This window comes from Falco rusticolus, chromosome Z (assembly GCF_015220075.1).
Source record: "Falco rusticolus isolate bFalRus1 chromosome Z, bFalRus1.pri, whole genome shotgun sequence".
NCBI classification, from domain to species: domain Eukaryota; kingdom Metazoa; phylum Chordata; class Aves; order Falconiformes; family Falconidae; genus Falco; species Falco rusticolus.
In genome coordinates this window covers 70884544-70905490 of record NC_051210.1, presented here as the reverse complement: position 1 = coordinate 70905490, position 20947 = coordinate 70884544, and the positions used below count along the sequence as shown (strand labels likewise).

Genomic DNA, 20947 nt, shown 5'->3' with positions numbered 1-20947 from the left:
AACAGACAAAAATCAGTATGAATGGAGTATGGATGCTCTGGTTCTCTTCTTCTCCAGCTTCTATTTTTAGGAACTTATTTACAGTATAGTTACTTAGATGTGAAATCTAATAATCCACACGTAGCACATATGCATTCCTTACAGCCTGTCTTTCTAAAGACTTTTCTAGTAAAAGGTCTGGAATGCTGTGTCCAGGTTTGTACAGTAATTTGGTACCCACTTAAATAATGTTCCTGGAGTCTCAAGGATTACTTTGCTATGGATTTAAAAAGGTGTGGCACTCCTGAGCTTTCTCTCCAATGTGTTATGAACCAAGTATTAGACATTAGTCTTCATTTGTTCACTATCAGTTTTTTTCCAGCTTTCATGCATATAGAATGATACCTCTGGCAAAAGAGAATGTAGGATAGTGAAAGACTCTCTGTCAACATCTGGGAACCTTTACCTGCCAGGGTGTTAAAGGAATATGGAGAAACTGTTTTGAGCGACTCTTTGGAAGTGTTATTGTACAAGTGGAAAGCTAATAATTCTTTAAAATTCTGTAAGATGTCTAAATCTGAAGTTCCTGGTAACCTTAATAGCTGTTGTTTAACCATGTGGATCACAACAGAGAGCGTGATCAGTGTTGGTGCATCAGCTTTGAAAGGCAAGTGGCCTTTTCTCTGAAAATGCTAAGAGATGATCAGAGAAAGTAACATGAATACTTAAATAAGATGCAAGTACTGTGGCGCACTTAGAAAGTGCACAGACAAAACCATAACATGGGCATACCAGTGGTGTGTGCAGTCTCCTGGACAGAAGCTAATTCTTTGCAGCCCAAGTTACTGATGCACAGTGAGCAAGTGAAGTCATTCCAGGGCTAAACAAACAAAAAATGTGTTTGAAATTTTACATTTTTAAGAAGGCTAAGTCATTGTCAGTGCAGTGCATTTTATAGTTGCTTGCACTATAAAGGATTTGAGAAGAAATCAGTCACGAGTCATATAAAAAAAGTGGTTTAAAATGGCTACAGCCATTGATAAAACTTCTCCCATACTCAGTGCCATCTATCACTAGGAGATGGTACAGAAACCAGTTAATATAAAGAACCAGTCCCAGGATTGTCATGTGTGGTCAGGATGGCTGTTAGTGGAAGACCGTGGAGGTATTGTTGGTGGGTGTATTTGTTCTCTGTAGAGGCCTTATTTTGTATTGATGTTCCCTGCTTCTTAGCTACATTCAACGTTACCTGGTTGACCATCAGTATTTGCACTTCAGTAATGATACAATGACTTCCCCAAATCGGTAGAGAATCTCTTTGTCTCACAAGTTCTACATATGCGTGCTATATAAAAAGCGATTGCACAGTTCTTTTCCTGGTATTATGGAAGATCAACTACAGAAACAGATACTTTTTTTCCTCCTGAATTACTGTACAGCCCTAGAATTAGACTCAAAAGCTGATGTATTTCTGTGTTCTCAAAGAAAATTCTGAAATTCAGTTCATTCCCAAAGATCATTTCTGAAGAGCATCGTATTATTTATTTGCTACATTGACAGCATTTTGTAGAACAAACCTTTTAAATCTTGGAATCTCTACTAGTTCAGCAAACAGGCTATAACTGTCTGTGTATTCTTTCCACAAAAATATTTCTTCTGTTATCAACAAGTCTTGTAAGAGCTTTGTTCTCAGACATACAATGGCTTAAGCCTTCTCCCATAGGAAATACTCCAGACTGACTTCAGTAGTAATAGGCACAAATCTCTCCATGTAATGGGTGATGTTTTGTTAGAACTCTAAGCATGAAACAGAATGTGATACTTGTTCAACGTGTGATACTTGTTCAAAACTGCTAATGTCTGTGGTAGAGTGAAACTGTTCCAGTTCATCTTTTTCAGTTTCTTTTCACCTCAATACATAGGCATTGTAGCTTCTAGGCCTCCTTGTTGCCAGAGGCTTAACCATCATTAACCTCAGAAATATGTGAAGTTATTGCCAGAACGTGTACTCTTAAAATGCAGCTTATAGGCCTTGCTGTCAACACTTCTCAGGAATTTCCTTCAGGAGGAAGATACTTTGAAATACCTGTTTGTAGTGCTGCCTAGGAGAGGAAAAACTTTACTTTTGTTTCTTCATTTACTGCTGGATTCTAAGTATGTTCAATGGAATGCATTGAAATCCTTCTGACCTCCTCAAGTCTACCCAAAGATAAAACCACCACCTTATCCATTGCTGCAGTGTTATTTTTCAGCATGACAAATACCAAATCAGAATAATCTTGTCATATTTACGTAGAAGTTTAGGACAATAGAGAATCATATCTGTGTCATCTATTTGAAGGGTAACTGTGAAAAACAATAAAATGTTCCATTGTTGCAATTCAGAAGTATTCGTTTAAGAGATAATTCAAGAGTAAGATACCAGTAAGATCTCTTTGAGAAGTTTTGAGCTGCCTCTAGTGTTTGTAGAAATGAAAATGCATCTTGTATTTCCTGAGTGGTAGTCATTACCATAAAAAAAATCAGTAGCTAATGATTTCTGTTGTACATTACGCTAAGACAGTCTTGTAAATTAGCAAAAGAGACAGTAATTGTGTTGGTGAAAAGCAAGTGAGAGTTCTTCATAGGGTGTAGCCAGGACTTCAGTACTGGTGGTTGAGTGTGGTATCTAATTTGAGGAGGGCAAGTGGATTAGTGGAAAGATTCTGAAAATCAGGATGAGTTAAAACAGGGCTTCCCAGCATTTATGGGCATTATTGGCAGAATATGGAGTTGTTGCTGGTGGTCAAGATGGAGTAAGATGAAACCCATTTCATATTCTGCTCTCTACATACAGAAGTTACAGGACTTACCACAGAATGTACTAGGGAGAGAAAGTAAGTATAGCAGTCTGTGCAAAAAAGTCATCAGTAAAGGCTCACCTTTCATGTGAGCCGAAGCTTTGCTAGAGGTATCCATTCTTTTTCATCTGCAGGTCAGTACATTGCTTAATGATTCTTAGTATTTTTTAAAATATCTGGTAGAAATTTAAGCTGCAGAATAAAGCTGCTTTCTTGGATAGTGGTGCTTCTTGACTGAAGCACATGGGGACCTGTATCCCAGTTAGTTTTTTATTCTTAGAGGTACTGACCTATGATATCCTGAAACAGAATGACTAATAATAATGTCAGTCACTGCTTTCTGAAGATCAGTGTTCTCCAGTGGAATCTGATAAATGTTTGCTTTAATGATGGGGCTGACCCTATTGGTCCAGCCAATAGGCCTTTCACCCCCTTCTCCCTCCAGTATTCCTTTTTAAGCCAGAAATGATAGCTCAAATGTCTAATTGAGACAGGTTGAAAAGCTTCTGTGTTATTCAAAGCTTTTTTCTGGGCTGACAGTTACAGGGAGTTGGTTTAATTTGTATGTGATTAATTGGAGAATGTTTTTAATTAAAAATATCTTATTTTAATAATTTCTCTAGATACACTTAATGCCTGGGATAAGTACATACAGAAGTAAATATTCACACTTAAAAAAAAAGGGGGGGGCAGGGGGGGCTGGTAGAAAAAGGCTTAAGACAGTAAGTGTTTTCTAGATAGTAGTGATTGGGGAATATTGGAATAAGTTTACCTAAATTAAAATAAAAACATAAATAAAAAGAAAGAAAGGAAAAAGAGTTTAACATGTATTGTCAGAATCAAAGTTAAAGAGGTTGTGTATGTTTTGAATTTTTTAAAAAAATTTTAAAATTAAAAAAATGTGGCTGAAACAGCTAATGCCTATACACTGATCGTGAACTCTTCATCACTGGACCTTATTAAGAATCTTTTTGATCTTTTCTTTTTCTATAGCCAACTTACTTTCATTGACCATTTTCTAATAGTTGATATTCTGAACCTGCAGGTACTATTTTTATTTATTCTTTTTTGGTGGTGGGGTTGTTTTTTTTTGTTCCATCTTTTCTGAAGTGATCACTTCTCTACCTGCAGTGGACTGCTAAAATTCCCAGGAAATTCACTGCAGCTGTCTGGATTACATCTTGATCTAGGAATGGTGTGCTTCCTGCCAATCTTATTTGGACCTTTTGTGAACACAGTTATATGTAGAAATACACATTAAAATTATGTAGGTTATATGTTTTTATATAAACATGAAACAACATAACTGTTCAGTTTTTCTGAATTATTATTCTAGGATCAAGACAACCTTTAATCCAACAGTCTCAGCCTCCACCTTATTCATCACCTAGAGATGTTCCCCCAGACATATTGTTAGATTCTCCAGAAAGAAAGCAAAAGAAACAAAAGAAAATGAAGTTAGGCAAGGATGAAAAAGACCAGACTGAAAAAGCTGCAATGTATGATATCATTAGTTCTCCTTCCAAGGACTCCACTAAGCTTACATTAAGACTCTCTCGTGTAAGATCTTCGGATATGGACCAGCAGGATGATATGCTTTCTGGTTTGGAAAACAGCAGTGTGTCAGAGGGTGATATTCCTTTTAATGTGCAGTACCCAGGACAGACTTCTAAAACACCCGTTACTCCACAGGATGTTAACCGCCCTCTAAACGCTGCTCAGTGTTTGCCGCAGCACGAACAGACAGCTTTCCTTCAGGCACAACAAGTGCCTGTTTTACAACAGAACACTTCAGTTGCTGCAAAACAACCTCAAACTCCTGTGGTACAGACACAGCAACAGGTTTCGCAACAAGGAACTATAACGTCATATGATGAAGTAGAATTGGATGCATTGGCTGAAATTGAGCGGATAGAACGTGAATCAGCTATTGAAAGGGAGCGATTTTCAAAAGAAGTGCAAGATAAAGGTAAAAGGATTGTGTGTTTGTATACACTATATATATTATATAAATATATATATGCATATAAACCCCATATATATATATATATATTTTTATATATATATATATACACACATAAAAACCTCCTGTCATTGTCACATAGTTCAATTCTGTTTACTCAGTGTAGGTTCTTCTGTGACGTTCATCTCCATTCCCCTCCAACAATGAACTGTAATATCTCATATATGCGTATTTGTAATATTCAGTATTCTTTATTTGGGGTCTTAATGAATGGAAAGTGAAGTTCTCCTGTTTGAGAATCCTTTTTAAGCTACTCTTATTTTGAACCATGAGACTGAATGAAGTACAATTGACGTTGTTTATAGTTCCTAAAATCCCAGCAGTACCATAAGTCAAAATTTGTAATAAATTTTGGTAGTTGAATTATTAACTACCCATGTTGCCTAATTTAAGAAAATGCAGGAAAACTCTTTTATCCTGTTTGTATTTGTACCCACATTTGAACATAATGTAAAGGAGGTGTTAGATTAAAATCACATCTGTTCTTTTAAGGGCAGTGTAATGATTGGGTAACTTACACTACTATGTTGTCTCTAATGTTTGTTCAGCTGGATATTCATTATTATGTAGGTATTACAAGCTTTAGAGAACTACCATATATCTGTACGGTCTCTAGCACAGAACCAGGTGAGCCTCAGAAATGTTTTCATTTCAGTAGAAGTACTGGTTGTCTTAACTGATTTCATTGAATCTATCCTTCTTGGGTTTTTTGTTTTGGTTTGGTTTTTCTGTTGTTAACTGGTTTGAAGGTCTTAGGCTTCAGAAGTCCCAAAAGTAGATGCAAAACCCTGATGTAAATCTTGAAGATAAAATGTATTTTATAAATAAGATAGCAATATTTTAACACAAATATTTTCCAGAAGCTTCCTCTGTATTGTGTTTAGCTTCTGAGAAAAAAAATCTTTTATAGTATAATGCTAATTTATTAGGTGCTGCTAAGAAAAATATTGTAGAGTGGAATACAATGCAAATTCTGATTTTGGAAGTTCATAGGTGAAAATGGTCAGTTTTGGACATACTTGTGTCAACGCAATTGAATTTTCATACAGTTTGGGTCTTTAACCAGCAGAAAAAGCACAATTTTTCTCCCTATTCAAAGATAATTTTTTTCCTGTTTTTAAAGATGCTGGGAAGGAGGGGGGGCATCAAGGAGAGAAAGAGTTCATGTGTGCATGTGTTTGTAGATGTGGTTGTTGAAATTACTAAAGGGTTTATCTTCTTAGATACTTCTTATTTGGCAACTAAATCAAATCTTTTTAGGTGACTTGTTTGTGAATATATGGAGAAAATGTGTGCTCACCTCGAGATCTTTACTGTCTAATTTTACTTTAATGAAATGGGGGTTTTGTTAATTTGCTTAAGTATCTTCTACTGATTTTAAATTTATTGATGGAGAGCTTGTGGTTTGTCTCCTAATACTTCAAAAGCCACTTTTATATCCACACGCTTCAAGTAGAATCTCTAGCACATTTTAGGTGAGAAGCATCTGGAAAAATACATTGTATTTTTGATAGTGCACAGCAGTCTTCCAACACTTACAGCAAGACTGAAACACACTTTCTCTTTTGTTCTAGCTTTCAGGAAATGTTGAGCATTAGTTACAAAGTTTGTTTACTGTAAATACATAGCCACAGGCCCGCTGTGATTTGTTTCTTCTGAGGAAAGGAGTGATATTTATAGAATGTCATCTCTGCCCTTCACCACTGCTCAATAACCATCTTCCCAAAAAAGGATTCCAGCCTTATGCTTCCCTTCTACCTGCATCCTCTGGCAGGTCTAAGTTCTTCCTGAGTTCCTGCAGTTGCTATGAGTCGGGTGCAAGAATCACTGCCCCATATTGGGACAAATAATCACTGTTTATTCACTGGTGGTAAGTTGCCCATAAGCTAGGACAGCAGTTCTTTTCACTTTGGCTGCTGAGGTTTCACCAGTGAATGAATAGTGTTGAGTGGAAGGCTTTTTAGCAGTCTTGGGACAGATTTCCTGAAAAGCTGTTACCTTGGAGAAATATGGTTCTTTCTTTTTGGTAATGCTTTTGCTGTTGCTTTTAAGTTTGTAGTATGTCTACAAGTTGGTAAGACTCTGGGATTGTTACAGTTATGCTGTTGGTTTGGTTTGGCTGCAGGAGGAAGCTTCTTCCATTGTTCCCATGGGAATATGTCTGGTAGAAATATATCAAATAACTCCTAAATATGTCATTCATTTTTTGCAAAGCTGTTTACTGTATTTATGCAAAAACCTGGTGTTTGTGCATTTTAGTATGTATACTGTAACTTCAGATCACGTTATGTTAAGAAAACAGTGTGCCTGTAGCAAGTACTTGGTCTAATTAGAACAGGAATGCATGGTGCTAGCTGATGCTTACAATAGCAAGCATCATTCTAGAGAACTTTCTCAAGGTGCTAGCACATGCTAAAATCTGCATGAAAGTATCTTTGCTGCTTTTGTAATCCAGGCATGGGAATACATATTACAGTCACACTACACTTTCTGTGTAGGCACCTGTTATTGTCTTCCATAAATTACTTTAAGCAGAATTGTACTCACAAGTTTTGATAGAAGATTAGGGGTCTCTTCTGTCCTTTTTACAAAGACATGAAATCTCAATAGTACTATGCTTCATCAAAGGTTTTCAGATGCTTTCTTTTAACAGTAAGGCTTTGGTTGGATATAGCATGTTCTTTCTGAGACTTGGAACCAGTAGTATGGTGGAACTCTATGCTCCGGAGGAGGAGACAGATTGGCGTGCGCACTCATGTGTGTGTCTGTCTTGCTGAAAATTACACAACTGACACAACTGCTAAGGCCTTTTTTTTTTTTTTTTTTTTTTTGGTTAACGCTGAGGTCCTTTTAGAATGTTTGGTACAGGTGGGAAATGGGGATTGGAGCCCTAGGTAATTAAAATACTTTCTGTAGTAAGTTGTTAATTCTAACAAAACTATTAAAACGTTCAGCTTCCACCAAACAAAGTCTCTCAAAGTGGGAGACAGTCTCTGTTTCAGAGGAGGAGCTAATACAGTTTGTCTTCTTTGAAAAGCAGCGTATCTTTCAGCAACCTGATTGTAATGCTTTTACTTTCTGAAAAAGGAATTCTGAGTGCAAAAGTCACTAATGCAAAGTCTGGCATATTAGACCTAAAGTATGTCAGGTATGCATAAGGAGTGGTTTACAATATAGACCTTTTACCTCATATATGAGTGCTTTTCAGAGCTCTGTTTCTATAATACTGTTCTTTTGGTCTGTTTGGATCTTGGATCAAGTGGATTATATGGTCTTTTCATCATGATAGAGAGGTGTGAAGTTTGAGAGTTGTGTTTCGTCCTTGTCCTCTATGTGGAAGGAGTCCATCTTATCTTCCTGCCTCCCACCAAGGAAGTCTCTCTGTATTTGCAAGTAATTTATATCTGTTAATGAGAGGAATAGTTGGAGATTTTGGACATCAAGGCACTTGGCATCAAAAGTTACATTCTAATACATCAATTATGTTTAATAGCCTCAGAACAAGTAAATAAATCCATGGAACATGACATTCAAGCCTTCAGTTCCCATTGTCCCCCCTCACAATGACCTCTATACCCTTATCAGATACAAGATGTCAACCAATACCAGATCATATCTTCTCTTTTGAAAGGATCTATGGTATTACAGATAGATCCAGCTATTCTTTATCATGACTCACATTATCTGAGTTGGAAAAAAAATGATTCGGAAGAGCCGATACAGAAAGTGATTATCTTTACCCACAGCAATCACCAAGTGAACCATCCTATGTTTAGGTGCATTATGATATTTTCATGATGTAATTTCTTTAGAAATGTAATCACGCACAATTTCTTCTCTTCTAATCACCATCAATAGTCAGATTTCCTGTACTGCTTGGTGCTGCTGAATACTTTTGAAACAAGTAGATGTGTATGCTCTGAACTTGTTTTGTTCACTTAACTGGGGTTGTGCTTTGTTCACATTCTTAAGTTGACTAGTCCAAGAAAGTACAGGAAATCCTAGTGAGTATTAGAAAATTATATCCCAGGAACTTCTGTTCTTCTCAGGAATCTTCTTCCTTTCTTGGGAGGCGCGTGATGCTGAGGGAGAAATTTCACTCTGGTAACCACAGCTCTTTGCGTTAACTCATGCTTTCCAGATACAGGCTGTCCAGATACAAGAGGGTTATTTTTCTTTGTAGTCAAGTAGAGTTCAAAGCTAGATGGTCACTTACAGTCTAAACCTTTCCTAGCAGGTTTTAGACCTGCTACTGAATTAATTTTCAGGTTCAAGGTTTATACCTTAAGATCTTTCATGCTTTTCCGAAAAAAACCAAATACTATGATTCAAAAATATGTTTAAGATACTAATGTTAAACACAGCTCTGGCTCTTCTAGGAAGGGGGATAAGGAAGATTACCTTAAAAATTACTTGGGGGAAAAAAAAAAACCCAAACCCAAAAAGTAACTTATCTTTTTTCAGAGACTTTTTCAAATTGCTTCAGTTTTTTATTTTATTCATATTTGCTAAATTTTAATTTGAGCTCTTTCATACATAGTACTGTGTGTTAGACTTTAGGCTACTTCAAAGACACTTTTATATACTGCAGCTCTTTTAAAACAGACTAAGAGATTAAGGAGTTCTACCTTTACTTCTAAAAGGCACTGTTCTCTGGGGTTTGAGAAGAGTAATGAAATGATTAATCACTAACCATTTCATTGGGAGGCTATTTTTTTTTTAAACTTAAAAGCATTATAAGCATTTTTTAAATGAGGTAAAACTGCTCGTATCTGTGGTTTTTTTCCCCTATATATTTTAATCTCTGAGGATCCATTTTACCCACTTCTTTGGAATCTTACTGTGGATTCTTTGAATTAGGAAGAAGTGAAGCTGTAATAACTTTATTTCCAATAATTGGATCAGTTAGGGGGCATTTGGATGCCTGCTGTGGGCCCTTCTTTTTTTAGTTCGTTCCAAGCCCATAGCAGCAGAGACACACATCCCAAGAGTGTGAATCTGCCGGAGCAAAACTCTCAAAACTACAGTTATAGGTAAGTAACCTTTTTCTCTTACCTTTTAAGTTCTTATCCAGCTCCTTTCCCTTTCTCCCCATTACCCATCTCCCTGCAAAAGTTCCCTCAAGAGGAAACTAATAGAAGAATACTATTAAGAGTGAATAGTTTGCTGACTTCTAATTTTATGTAGCCAATTAATTAAATGACAGAATATGTGATTATAACTAGTATATTAGCATTCTTTTCTAAGAATGTGTTATAGGGGTTTTATTTCCTTAAAAGTGGAGGTACAGGTATAGTTATTAGTAATCTTGCAGAAGATTACAGTCACTAATACCAGAAGATGAAACGAGATAGTGTAAAATATAAATGATTGTGTTTCTATGCAGTAGAACAATGTGAGAATTAGGTATTTTGTGTTTTGTGTATACAAGCTTTCATTAGGTCTGCATTTTGTAGTGTGATGTAACAGATGAAACTGGTATTTCATATAGCTTTCCCAAGAAAAAGCAGCTTTGCAACCTCCAGTTTAGTATAGATGAGAGATGTGTGTGTGTGTGTGTGTGTGTTCAGAGGTGTTTTAAGATAAGGGGAAGAAATTCCTCTATCTTGAGAAATTGCAATGACATGTTGCAATGTTTCCATCTATCTAGAAAAAATTACTTTCTTTTATAAATTTTTTAAAGAATGAAATACTAATTGAATGAAAAACATGTTTAAAAGAAGAGGCATATTGTTTTAATGGCATTTACTATATTTTTGGTGCTATTGTGTACCATGAACTCAAATTATCCCATTTATCCCAGGTTGTGCTATATGTAGAGTAGCACAGAAACCTGCTCATGTTAGCAGGTGTGGAAAATAACTAAAACATAGCAATTTGGTAAGAAGTCTTAATTTTTTTTAATCTGTAGATTAGGATTAGAAAATGAAATACAACTTGCAAGTAGCATATGCCCTTGATTGTACTTGTTAGATGGATGGGAGATTTTATAAAATTACTTACCCAGTAATGACTTTATTTTGTTCTGGGATGTCACTTCTCTATAATGGATTTAAATCTTGATAAAGAAATGGCATGTATAAGTAATAAATCTTAGTAAGGTTTTAAACCCAGCATTTCTGTAGTTCATAGTCACTAAGTTCACTCTGAAATCAGCCTAAGAAGATGCAGACTTTTTTTCATTACCATGTAGTGTAAATGTTACCAGATCTACTTAATTGAAGATATTGGAGTGCAGGATACAGTGTCAGAATAAAATCAGCATCTGGAAGGGAGATGTCAAAGTCATTGCTTATTTCTGAAGTTTTCTGTTTATACAAATTATTAAAAACTAACTGAATATGTTAATCTGTAAGTGATACATAATCTAAGTAGCTTTCATTAAGTCTGCCATTAGTGTGTTGCATTTTTCTTGGGAAATTGTGCTGCATTTTGTATTTCAAAGTAATTGCACTCCAGGTTTTGTTCAGATATTCTAAAAGATGAGTTCACAAAACTATAATTCTTCACAGTCACATGGATAAAACCCATCAGTTGCGTCATAAAAATCCTATCTCATAAATAAATTAAAATTAGATTTTAAAAGCAGTATTGAATTTGGGGAGGTTGTTACAGCTTCCAGTCTCTAAACAAGCATAGGTGCTTGGTTATACTTTTCTGTAGTTCAATTCTTGTTGTTTCCTAGTGTAATATTTCTTTTGTGTTACTGTAGTTGACAGGGAGTAACAGGTTACCAGACATTAAGTAGAAAAAATCATGAGATCATATTTGATACTGCATTTATGCTGATTGCATTATTGGTGTATTTAAGAAAAGAAGCAAAATTTCACCAAAATGAAGATTCTGAAGTCTGCTGCACCTTAGACATGTCAGAAACTCCTGTAATCTTTTTGTGTTTTGTCCTGGATGAGTTTGGACATCCCTCCTGATGGGCTTTCCTTTTTGCACAGTGATCAGAATTTTGATAAAGTCTTCTAACAGTTTGATAAAGATTAGCAGCTGTTTCTGTTTGGGTTCTTAGAAATCCCTTCCTCTGAACTGCAGCAGCTAAAAGCCCTCTCATCTCTGCTTCAGAGACTTTGGTATTACATTCTTTTCTAGAAAGCTTCCTATGCCAGGTTCACGACTGTACTTTCTTAGGTTCTTTTGTAAGGTAGCAAGCAATGAGAATAAAATTTTTGACCTGGGTTTGCTGAGTCTCTCCTTCAGGGGGAGGAGCCAGTGCTGTGGGAATGTCTTCTCCTGATGGGAAGCATTCTCTTTGGTTGTTAATCCTTTGTTTTTTTGAATACGGTTTTGCGGGAGGTCAGGTGGGAGCAGACTCTCACAGTCAGTAATATTGAATGTTCATGAAGCGGTAGAAAAGATGGATATTTCCCCTCATTCCATTGATAGGTCATCCATCATTACTACTGAAGAAATTTTAAACCTTCCTGGTACCCAGATTAGATGGATTGGTTTAGATTCTTGTGTCAGCAGAACACTGTTGCTTGGGGGGACAGTGTGCTTGGACAATTTTGAAGAGCTCTGTGAAGAATAATTAAGAAAAGAAAACAGTTGTCAGTAAACATAGATTTGCTATTTAGATGTATAGTTATGTATTACCTGTTGAAAATTCCTGATCTTGACTGTTAGCTTAAATAAAGTAAGCTTGTAGTTGGCCTCTGGCTGATTTGTCTCTGATGTTAAAAGATGGAAGGTTTGACAATACATAATAACTGCTTAGACTGCTACATTTGGTTTAAATTTATTCATTGCTGATTTAAATAATTCAAATAAGTGGTATTTTAAATGAGTTGGAGGGATATCCCAGTAATCTCTGAAGAGTGTTAGAGCTTTAAAATATAAAACTCTTAATTGTTACACCTTAAAAGAAGAAAGCTTATACTGGAGTAATCAGAACTGCTCATCTAGAATTCGACATTAGAAGGTCAATTTTCTTTGTGGTTCTGAAGAGGAATACATTCACATTTAACTGTCTTGGATATGAAGTCTCCAGTTTAATCCCTTACAAGGTGTAAATGCGGAAGTGATATAATTTATCTGTTTTGTCTTCGATACTACTCAAGTTCATTCCAAAATCTCTGAATTTTAGAGTCTACCAAATAGTATTAATAGAGTGGAGTGTTACTGTTCTGCTAAAATGAAGCTTAGCAACCATATACACGGTTATTATTTAGACTTGTTACCTTTTCACAGATACATACAAAAGGCCCATTTCAGTTTGCTAGGACAAGCAGTTCTAGAAGGTTTTTTTGGCTATCATCCTATTATACTCATTTGCTGAAAGAGTTTAATCTGGAACTGAAGGCAATCATCAGGTTTGCAAGAAAGCAGTAACATTGGAGACTTCAGGACTAATGGTATTATAGCTGCTGCTTTGGAAAGATTTCAGGTTACATGGAAGAAAGGAGATACTTCTTTAATACAACTCCCCTCGTCGAGCTGCTGTCCCTAACACTTCCTCAGCTTCCAAGTATGTCCATTTCCAGGATGGATATTCAGATCGTGACTGAGTCAGTTTCAGCAGTGAAGTATTTGAAGGTATCTGTGGTTTTTCCAGTGCACTGTTTTTTTGCACAAAGGTTCCACAGTAATTAATTGATTTCTAAATCTGGAAGTAATTATTTTGATACACAGATAATTCCAAAGATGAAGGCTACAACCTGTCTCCAGGAATACTGTTCATAAGAGGACAGGTGAGAGATAACCGCTTGGAAATCCAGCTAACCCTTTTTTCCATTTCAAATCTGTGTTCCTGTAATGTTTTGTTTCTTGCACCACAGTGACCCATTTAAGTTGACAGAACGTCTCTACTATTTTTTAATACAAGATAGCTCATAATCTTGCTTGTGAGTAAGTACCAAGGTACTGCCTTTTGATGAGTGTGTTGCAATGTGAAGAGAACATCCATGCAGATTTGCCAAGCCAAAAGGATGTATTAATAAGAGAATAACTGGGATCAGACTGGGCTCTGAACTGTCATAAATTTTTTTCAAGCAGTTGAACAAAATACAGATATATTTTGGATTTATCTACATTCTTGGGGTAGGGGAGGTGTGAATAATGTTTCAGAAAAGAAAAGAATCTGAAAACAACGAACTTGGATACATGATCTCTAATGTAGTAAAAATCTCTTCTGTGGCTTACTACATGCTCCTTTTATTACGAGAGCTGTTACAAAAAGTGAAGCAAAAAGATCCTGGTCACACTTCATTGGTCTCAAGAGCTTGTGAGCCTACATGTTCACAACTGTCGCAAGCTTTGAATCTAGGTCTGCAGGATTGGAAAGGAAAACATTGGTCTCATATTTTGGCAAAGTCTTAGATCCTGGTAATATAAAGAAGTTCTACTGGCTATAGTATGAAGTGGATGAAGCTTGAATACTAATGCCTTGAAGGATACAAATTATATTTGAGTGGATAATATGAAAGTTCCTAAGTTTATCTGTTTGTCATAACCCTGATGGGTCTTTGGACTCATGACTTAACAAAGTAAATGTTTGCAAACTTGCACATATTTGATTGTAAGAAGATATGAAGACATCTGTTTTCAGAGGGTAATTACTCTCTACTCACCCCTCTGATTCTCTACTGATTACTCTTCTGTAGTTCAAAATGAATTCAAGATTTTATAAAGCCCTTGAAGCCCAATAGTGTATTACAGCTTTCAGATTTCTGCAGCTTTTGTGGCAGCTTAAAAAGTTTTTGTGCTCATTCAATAGATTTTTTTCATTATGCTTAATGAAGATAGTGGTACTATGTACTTATCCTATCTTTTATGCCCTAGTTCAACCAGTATTTTCATAAGTTTGGGCTAGCTTTTTTGTCCTAGATCCAGAAATCTCAGAGAGGCAAAACAATAATGATCAAGTCTAGTTCTGAGGATCACCATCAAGATACACGGGAAATACGAAGAAAGCTGTGAGTAATCTGTAACTCTGTGTGCAATCACCATGCCATTTAGGAAGAGAAAACTTTGAAGGTGTCCCTTTCTTCTCAGATAAGATGTCAACAGGTTGTGGTTATAACTTACTAAAACATCTGCAGTTGTCAAGAGAAATGATGAAGGTCCATCAGAAGAGCTCTGTAATTAGAGAAAGTATGTATGCCAAGTTGCGATGTGATCATCTACTTATATGTTCTCCACTTACAATCTGACATTTTGGATGATGAAGAGCAGCAGCATTTTGAGCCTGTCAGTTACAGAAGTTCAAGCGAGAAAATTTCCTACTTGAATTTGTTTCGGTTCTTTAATCTTGGAGCCTTCAGCGTGAGGGCTCTGCAAGGTGAGTTTTGGTTGGTCCAGCTACAGCTGTTTAAGGCACCACAGCTCCTGGCCATCTGCCTTGCTCCTGTAATAGAAGTAGCAGAGGGGCAGCATTTACTTGGCTCTTAACTGACTTGTTCAGCCTGGTAGGTTAATGCAAACCGTCTTCACCTAGTGCTTTAAGGTGATACATTGGACAATGAAATGCACTTGTGGAAATACAAATGTGTGTTCCCTTCTGCTACAGGTGATAACCTCAGTTAAAGGAATGGGGCAGATAAAGTAACCTCTTAAAGGCTACTGTTAGATCCACCATCAAGAGCTTTACAGGACTTTTTCAGTGTGGCTGAAATATCTGGGTTAAAATGATAAAGCTGACTAACGTTTTCCTAAGAACACAAGTTTCTCAATTTGTGTTTCAAAATTTGAAGAGTGTTAATTGAGAAAAAAGGTAATAATGTGCATGGATGCATATGTATTAACATATATGTATTTTCTAAAAAATACATCAACCTGTTAGTCTGGAAGCTTCTACTTCATGACCATTCCTAAGACCTGTGATGAAGCTCAATGAGGTCAAAGCCCTCTTAGTCACAGGCAGAAAAGACTTCTTGTCACAGTATGAAGGTTTCAAAAAATGACATGTTTTAATCAGTAGTGTGGGGAAATTAAACTATGTAAGTTCTTACATGAATCCAACAGTTGCTATAGCAAAGAAAAAGCAAAATCTCCATGCTAAAAAGGCTGCAGTTTGATTTGGCAAATTTATTTTGCTTCTCACGTCTATCATAAAGTTCGCAGGTGTTTCTACAGGTTTTTCTGGAACTTTGCGAAGTTCCTTATTTGCAGTTGACCAGTTTCTGCATGGAGTTTATTGTATCTGTCTTTACTGTCTTCCAGCCATTAAATGTCATGCATAATTTTGGAGTTTTAGAAAGTTAGAGATGTACAGGTAGATTTGAGAATGAAAATGATGGGGAAGAAAGCCTGTTCATGTCATGGAATTGACCATGTTACTACTTGTTATTGTCTTCTAATGTTAATTTTGGAGATAATCTTTCAAAGTTTTAATTCTTCTAGTTAAGACTCTTCTACAAATGTAGAAGAAGTTAGAAATCATATGTTGTAATTCCGGTTTACAATTTGAGAGGGTGGTATGGGGGTGGGTGGGTGTTTTTGTTTTTCCTTGGAGTTTGTTTCCCTGTTCCTTGACTGCATCCTCCTTACCATTTTTTCTCCTGCTCCCAAAAAGAGAACTGGGTCTTTGTATCTGGTGATAAGGCACCACAAACCTAGGCACAAAATAAGTTATTTTTCTTATACTGTGTTTGTGGTCTAGACGCTTTGACAATAGATCTACAACAGAATTTCCAATGTATGTTTAGTCATTTCTTAGACTTAGTCATATTCCCTGATTACAGAGGAAGTAATTGGTTGGTTTGTTTTTGGTTTGTTTTGTTTCTAAATTATGTGATAACAGTCGAGAAATGAGAATATAAGCCTTAGCGTAGGTAGGGATTTTAATTTCTGCCATGAAAACCAATTTTAGAGTACCATGTTGGTAATAGTAATAGGTTGTAATCTAAACAAATAGAATGTACTCTTTGGATATTTCCATGTGCTTCTCATGTTTATGAATTCTACCAAATTACAGGATGTGTGGTTGGCTCACTTTATTTTTCTGTATTCTATTTTTAATGTTTTTTTAATATAAACTGAAAGGCTTATTGCAGAGTCAAGCTCTTGACACTACATAAAATTATCACTGAACTTTTTGTTTCATCCATGAAAAGCATTATGGTTGCAAAGGGAAAATACTCAAGCTTTTAAGTGTGTAGCGGCCCCCCAACTGGTACACACGTGTTAATGATATAGTCTCCAACTCTTGGTATACTGCTTTGCTTCAAAGAGGAGCTTGGAGGGTTGGAGTTATTTTAGTAATTTTTGTTCATTGATAATTGTTCCCTGGCTGAAATACATGTGAAGTCCAACTGATGCACTGAATGAAGTAGGGAAAACCTCAGTCTTAATCATTGCGGATCCTTGCTTAGTTCATGTATAATGAAGCAGGCTGAATCTGCAGAAGATAATTTTTATAGTAATATTCCTCAAAAAGTGGTTGTGGAGGCGCACCTTAACTTTGTCTGTGTAGACTTGCTTCAAGCATAGTTTGGGTTTTTTTGGGTCTTTTATGTATTGCAGCTGCTTTATTAGGTGATTCTCTTGGGAATTACACAAGGACTTTGATTTCATATGTTTTGAGGGTGGGTTTTTTAATGATTAATTGGCAGTTGTGGTAGACTGACAATGAATGGTAGTCTGAATACATTAAAAAGTACTAGTTAGAGAAGTTCTATTCTTGCTTTTAAATTCAATGGATTTTGTTGTGTGTGCACATACATGCTAAGGAGGATTAATTGGTGGGAGTGGAGGGGAATGGACATTCTTGCTTGAACCTGTCTGTATATATAATTTGTGATTTTTCTCTTTTAACTTGCAGATAAGCCTCTGAAGAAGCGAAAACAAGAAAACAAACCACAGGAGGCTGGAGGTACTGCTGGAGGAAACAGAGCAGCTTCTCAGGAGACAGGTTCTACAGGAAATGGGGCAAGGCCAGCGTTGATGGTTAGTATTGATCTGCAGCAAGCAGGAAGAGCAGACTCTCAGGCAACAGTAACTCAGGATTTGGACACCATCAAAAAACCTGAAGAAATTAAGCAGTACAATGATGGGTTTGTGTGTGTTCCCCAAGAAGACACTGTTGGAGTTCTTAAATTTAAACCTGAAAACCATCCTGAGATTTTTAGGAAAAAGTCGGACTTTGAGGGTCAAAAGGCAGATATCCAGCAAAATGAAAACAGACAAATGGAATTCCAGCAAAATGAGAGCAGACGATTGGAAAGTAAACACAATGAGAACAAACACTTAGAAGCTAAACATGAAAGCAGACAAATGGAAGTAAAACAAAATGAGAACAGACAGACAGAATCAAAACAAAATGAAAGCAAGCAAATGGAGATGAAACAAAATGAGGCGAAACAAAATAATGGCAAACAGGAAATAAGGCAGAGGCCCGAAACGCCAAAACAGAGGAGCGAAGGCAGGCCTGAAACACCAAAACAGAAGAGCGAAGGCAGGCCTGAAACACCAAAACAGAAGAGCGAAGGCAGGCCTGAAACACCAAAACATAGACATGATAATAGGAGGGAATCCAGTAGACCATTGTCAGATAAGAAAATTGAAATATCTAGGCATAAACTAGATGTGAAATCTGATCCTTCAAAGGTAAAACCTGAAAGTAGATCTGATCCAACAAAACAAAGGCCTGATGGACGTTCAGTTTCTGATACACTGAGGCGTGACCATGATAGCCTTAAACAAAGATCTGAGGACAGGGGGGAGTCAGAGAGGTACAGAGGAGATCCGTCCAAGATTAGACGGCCTGAATATTTGAGATCCTCAAACAAAAATGAACATGATTCTAAGCATGGTATTAAATCTGATGGTTCAAAACCTGAGAAATTTGAAAGGAAACATAGGCATGAGTCTGGTGAATCAAGGGAGAGGTTTTCTTCTGGGGATCAGAAATCAAGACCTGACAGCCCTCGTATTAAACAGGAAGGTAAAGGAGATTCTAGTAAATCAAGACCTGATAAACCTGGTTTTAAATCACCCAACAGCAAGGATGAACGAAGGACAGATGGTAATAAGAGTAAAGTAGATAGTAATAAAGCACATGCTGACAATAAAGCAGAGTTTCCCAGTTACTTGTTGGGAGCAAGATCTGGTGCATTGAAACATTTTGTCATTCCAAAAATCAAGCGTGATAAAGATGGCAATGTTACTCAGGAGTCAAGGAAAACTGAATTTAGAGGTGAACAGAAAGACAAAGTAGAGAAGATTGGGCTAGTAGAAGATCTAAATAAAGGAGCTAAACCTGTAGTTGTCCTTCAAAAGCTTTCTTTGGATGATGTACAGAAATTTATTAAGGATAGAGAAGATAAATCAAGGGGCTCTTGTTTTAAACCTAACAAGAACAAGTCATCCAAATCTAATAAAGGTAAGATTTTTTTAATATTAATTGCATTATATCTTTTACACTCCTTTTAGATTTGCTGCTTATGTTGTTAGAAATGCAATGCAAACATTTGATAGTTTAAATGCTTGCTTATATGATGAATTTGGGGAACAGAGTGAAACTCATCTATGGGCTTGTTGTTGTTGGAAATCTTGATATGATGTACCTGAAATTATTTATTTACACCAGTGCAAGTGCCTAATGTGGGAACACTACATGGTCTTAAACTTTACTTCAGCTACATTGGTTTAACCTGGTAATTTAACCAGTGAAACATAACTTCTGTATATATGGTTTAAACTGGATTAAGGGTGTCTGTGTAGTGGACTGGTACTGCTGTAACTAAATCAGTGTAGCTGGAGTGGTGGGAAGTGCTATGTATAGCAGCTCTGAGATTCCTTTATATTTTTAATTGGAACTGAAATGTGTTTTTCCAAGGCATGTTTTGACGTGGTGAAGTAAGAATGCAGTTACAAAGTCCCATCTGCCTCTTTTACATTATAAATACAACTCTGCTGGGGAGCTTCCACACTGGAGGCTGTGTGACAGTAAGCTTACAAAAAGGTTCTGTCTTTAGGAGAATTCAGACAACATTGTCTCTAGGGTCCATTGTGCACAGGAAAGAGGAACTGCTAAACAATAGGCTGGTATTTTCAGATTAGTAATATGGGCAGGAAATAATTCAGAATAGTTTGTAGGTTTGATATTTGGTTGATTGTCTCTTCTGCAGATTTAACAATTTTTTGAATAAGATTGCTTTTTCTTCTTGGTGCTCTAATTTTGGCTTCTTTGGTTTCAGACTGAAGTTGATTATTTCACATTGTGAAATCACTGTTGCTAACTGGTCAGCGTTCCTTTTTTAATGTTTAGCATTTAAAGCATTTAAATTTCTTGTGTAGTTATGTTTATAGAGTTGTCATGTCTCAAAATAGATGACTCAAGTGGTGGGGGAGAGGATTTCAGCTGTATGCAGGGTGATTTATGAATGCAGTTCCAGGTATATCAAGAATTCGAGAAATGTTTTCTTATGTAGTTGATCTGATGAGAAATGGATGTAGAAATCATCTTTGTGAATGTATGGCTATGTTTACGTGCACATGAACAGAGGTGATACCTATATAATGAGTTTATTGTGACACTGTTCTCTGTCTACTAACCTGATTGTATTGACTCTTAAAAGACTTAATAATTCAGGATGTGTATTGCTTATTTGTAAAGTATTAGCCTCCTTGTTGAATATTTTCCTCTTTCTCCCAGAAATAAAAACATTTCCCCTGTTCATTTTCGAGGTTCAGAGCAGGCAAAATTTCCATTTCTACTAAGATAAATATCTAGAGTTAGACATAAAATTGACATCTTTCTTGTCAGCTTAGTCTAAAGATTTCAGGTTAAACCTTTGTGTTATTGATGGGGAATACTAAAAACTTTCTGATGGAAGTCACCATAGTCTCAGAAGGATAGATTTTGAATTCACACAATTCTACGTGTAGAAAGTCAGTAAGTTTTAGAGACCTCAGAGCCATATCCAGTACCTGTATGCTTTCTCAAATGTTTCTAAAGTACTTTTTTTGTAGTCTGTATTGTCTGTTGTTGTTTGTATGGAATGTTTTAGTAATGTGTAAAGGTTTTAATGATTTTTATTTGATTGGCATGACTAGTAGCTGTGTCACATGAGCAAGGCATTAACTTTAAAGCTGGGGTTATAACTTTTCTGCAAAGCTTTGGTGGTGGGTTTGTGTTTGGTTTGTTTTTTTTCTG

General features: G+C 36.3%; 1 protein-coding gene across 8 annotated transcripts in view; it reads left to right on the top strand.

The window, feature by feature from the left end:
* The window catches only part of NIPBL (NIPBL cohesin loading factor), a 152875-nt gene that overhangs the window by 72809 nt on the left and 59119 nt on the right, over window positions 1–20947 (top strand). For 4 of the 8 annotated variants that reach the window (XM_037372859.1, XM_037372857.1, XM_037372858.1 and 1 more), the window contains 2 exons: window positions 4156–4788; window positions 17612–19171. In XM_037372859.1, the coding sequence (XP_037228756.1) occupies window positions 4156–4788; window positions 17612–19171 (2193 nt within the window). Of the gene's footprint in view, window positions 1–4155; window positions 4789–14883; window positions 15131–17611; window positions 19172–20947 lie in introns of those variants that run through there. The other 4 variants (XM_037372864.1, XM_037372863.1, XM_037372862.1 and 1 more) reach the window with 3 other exon arrangements.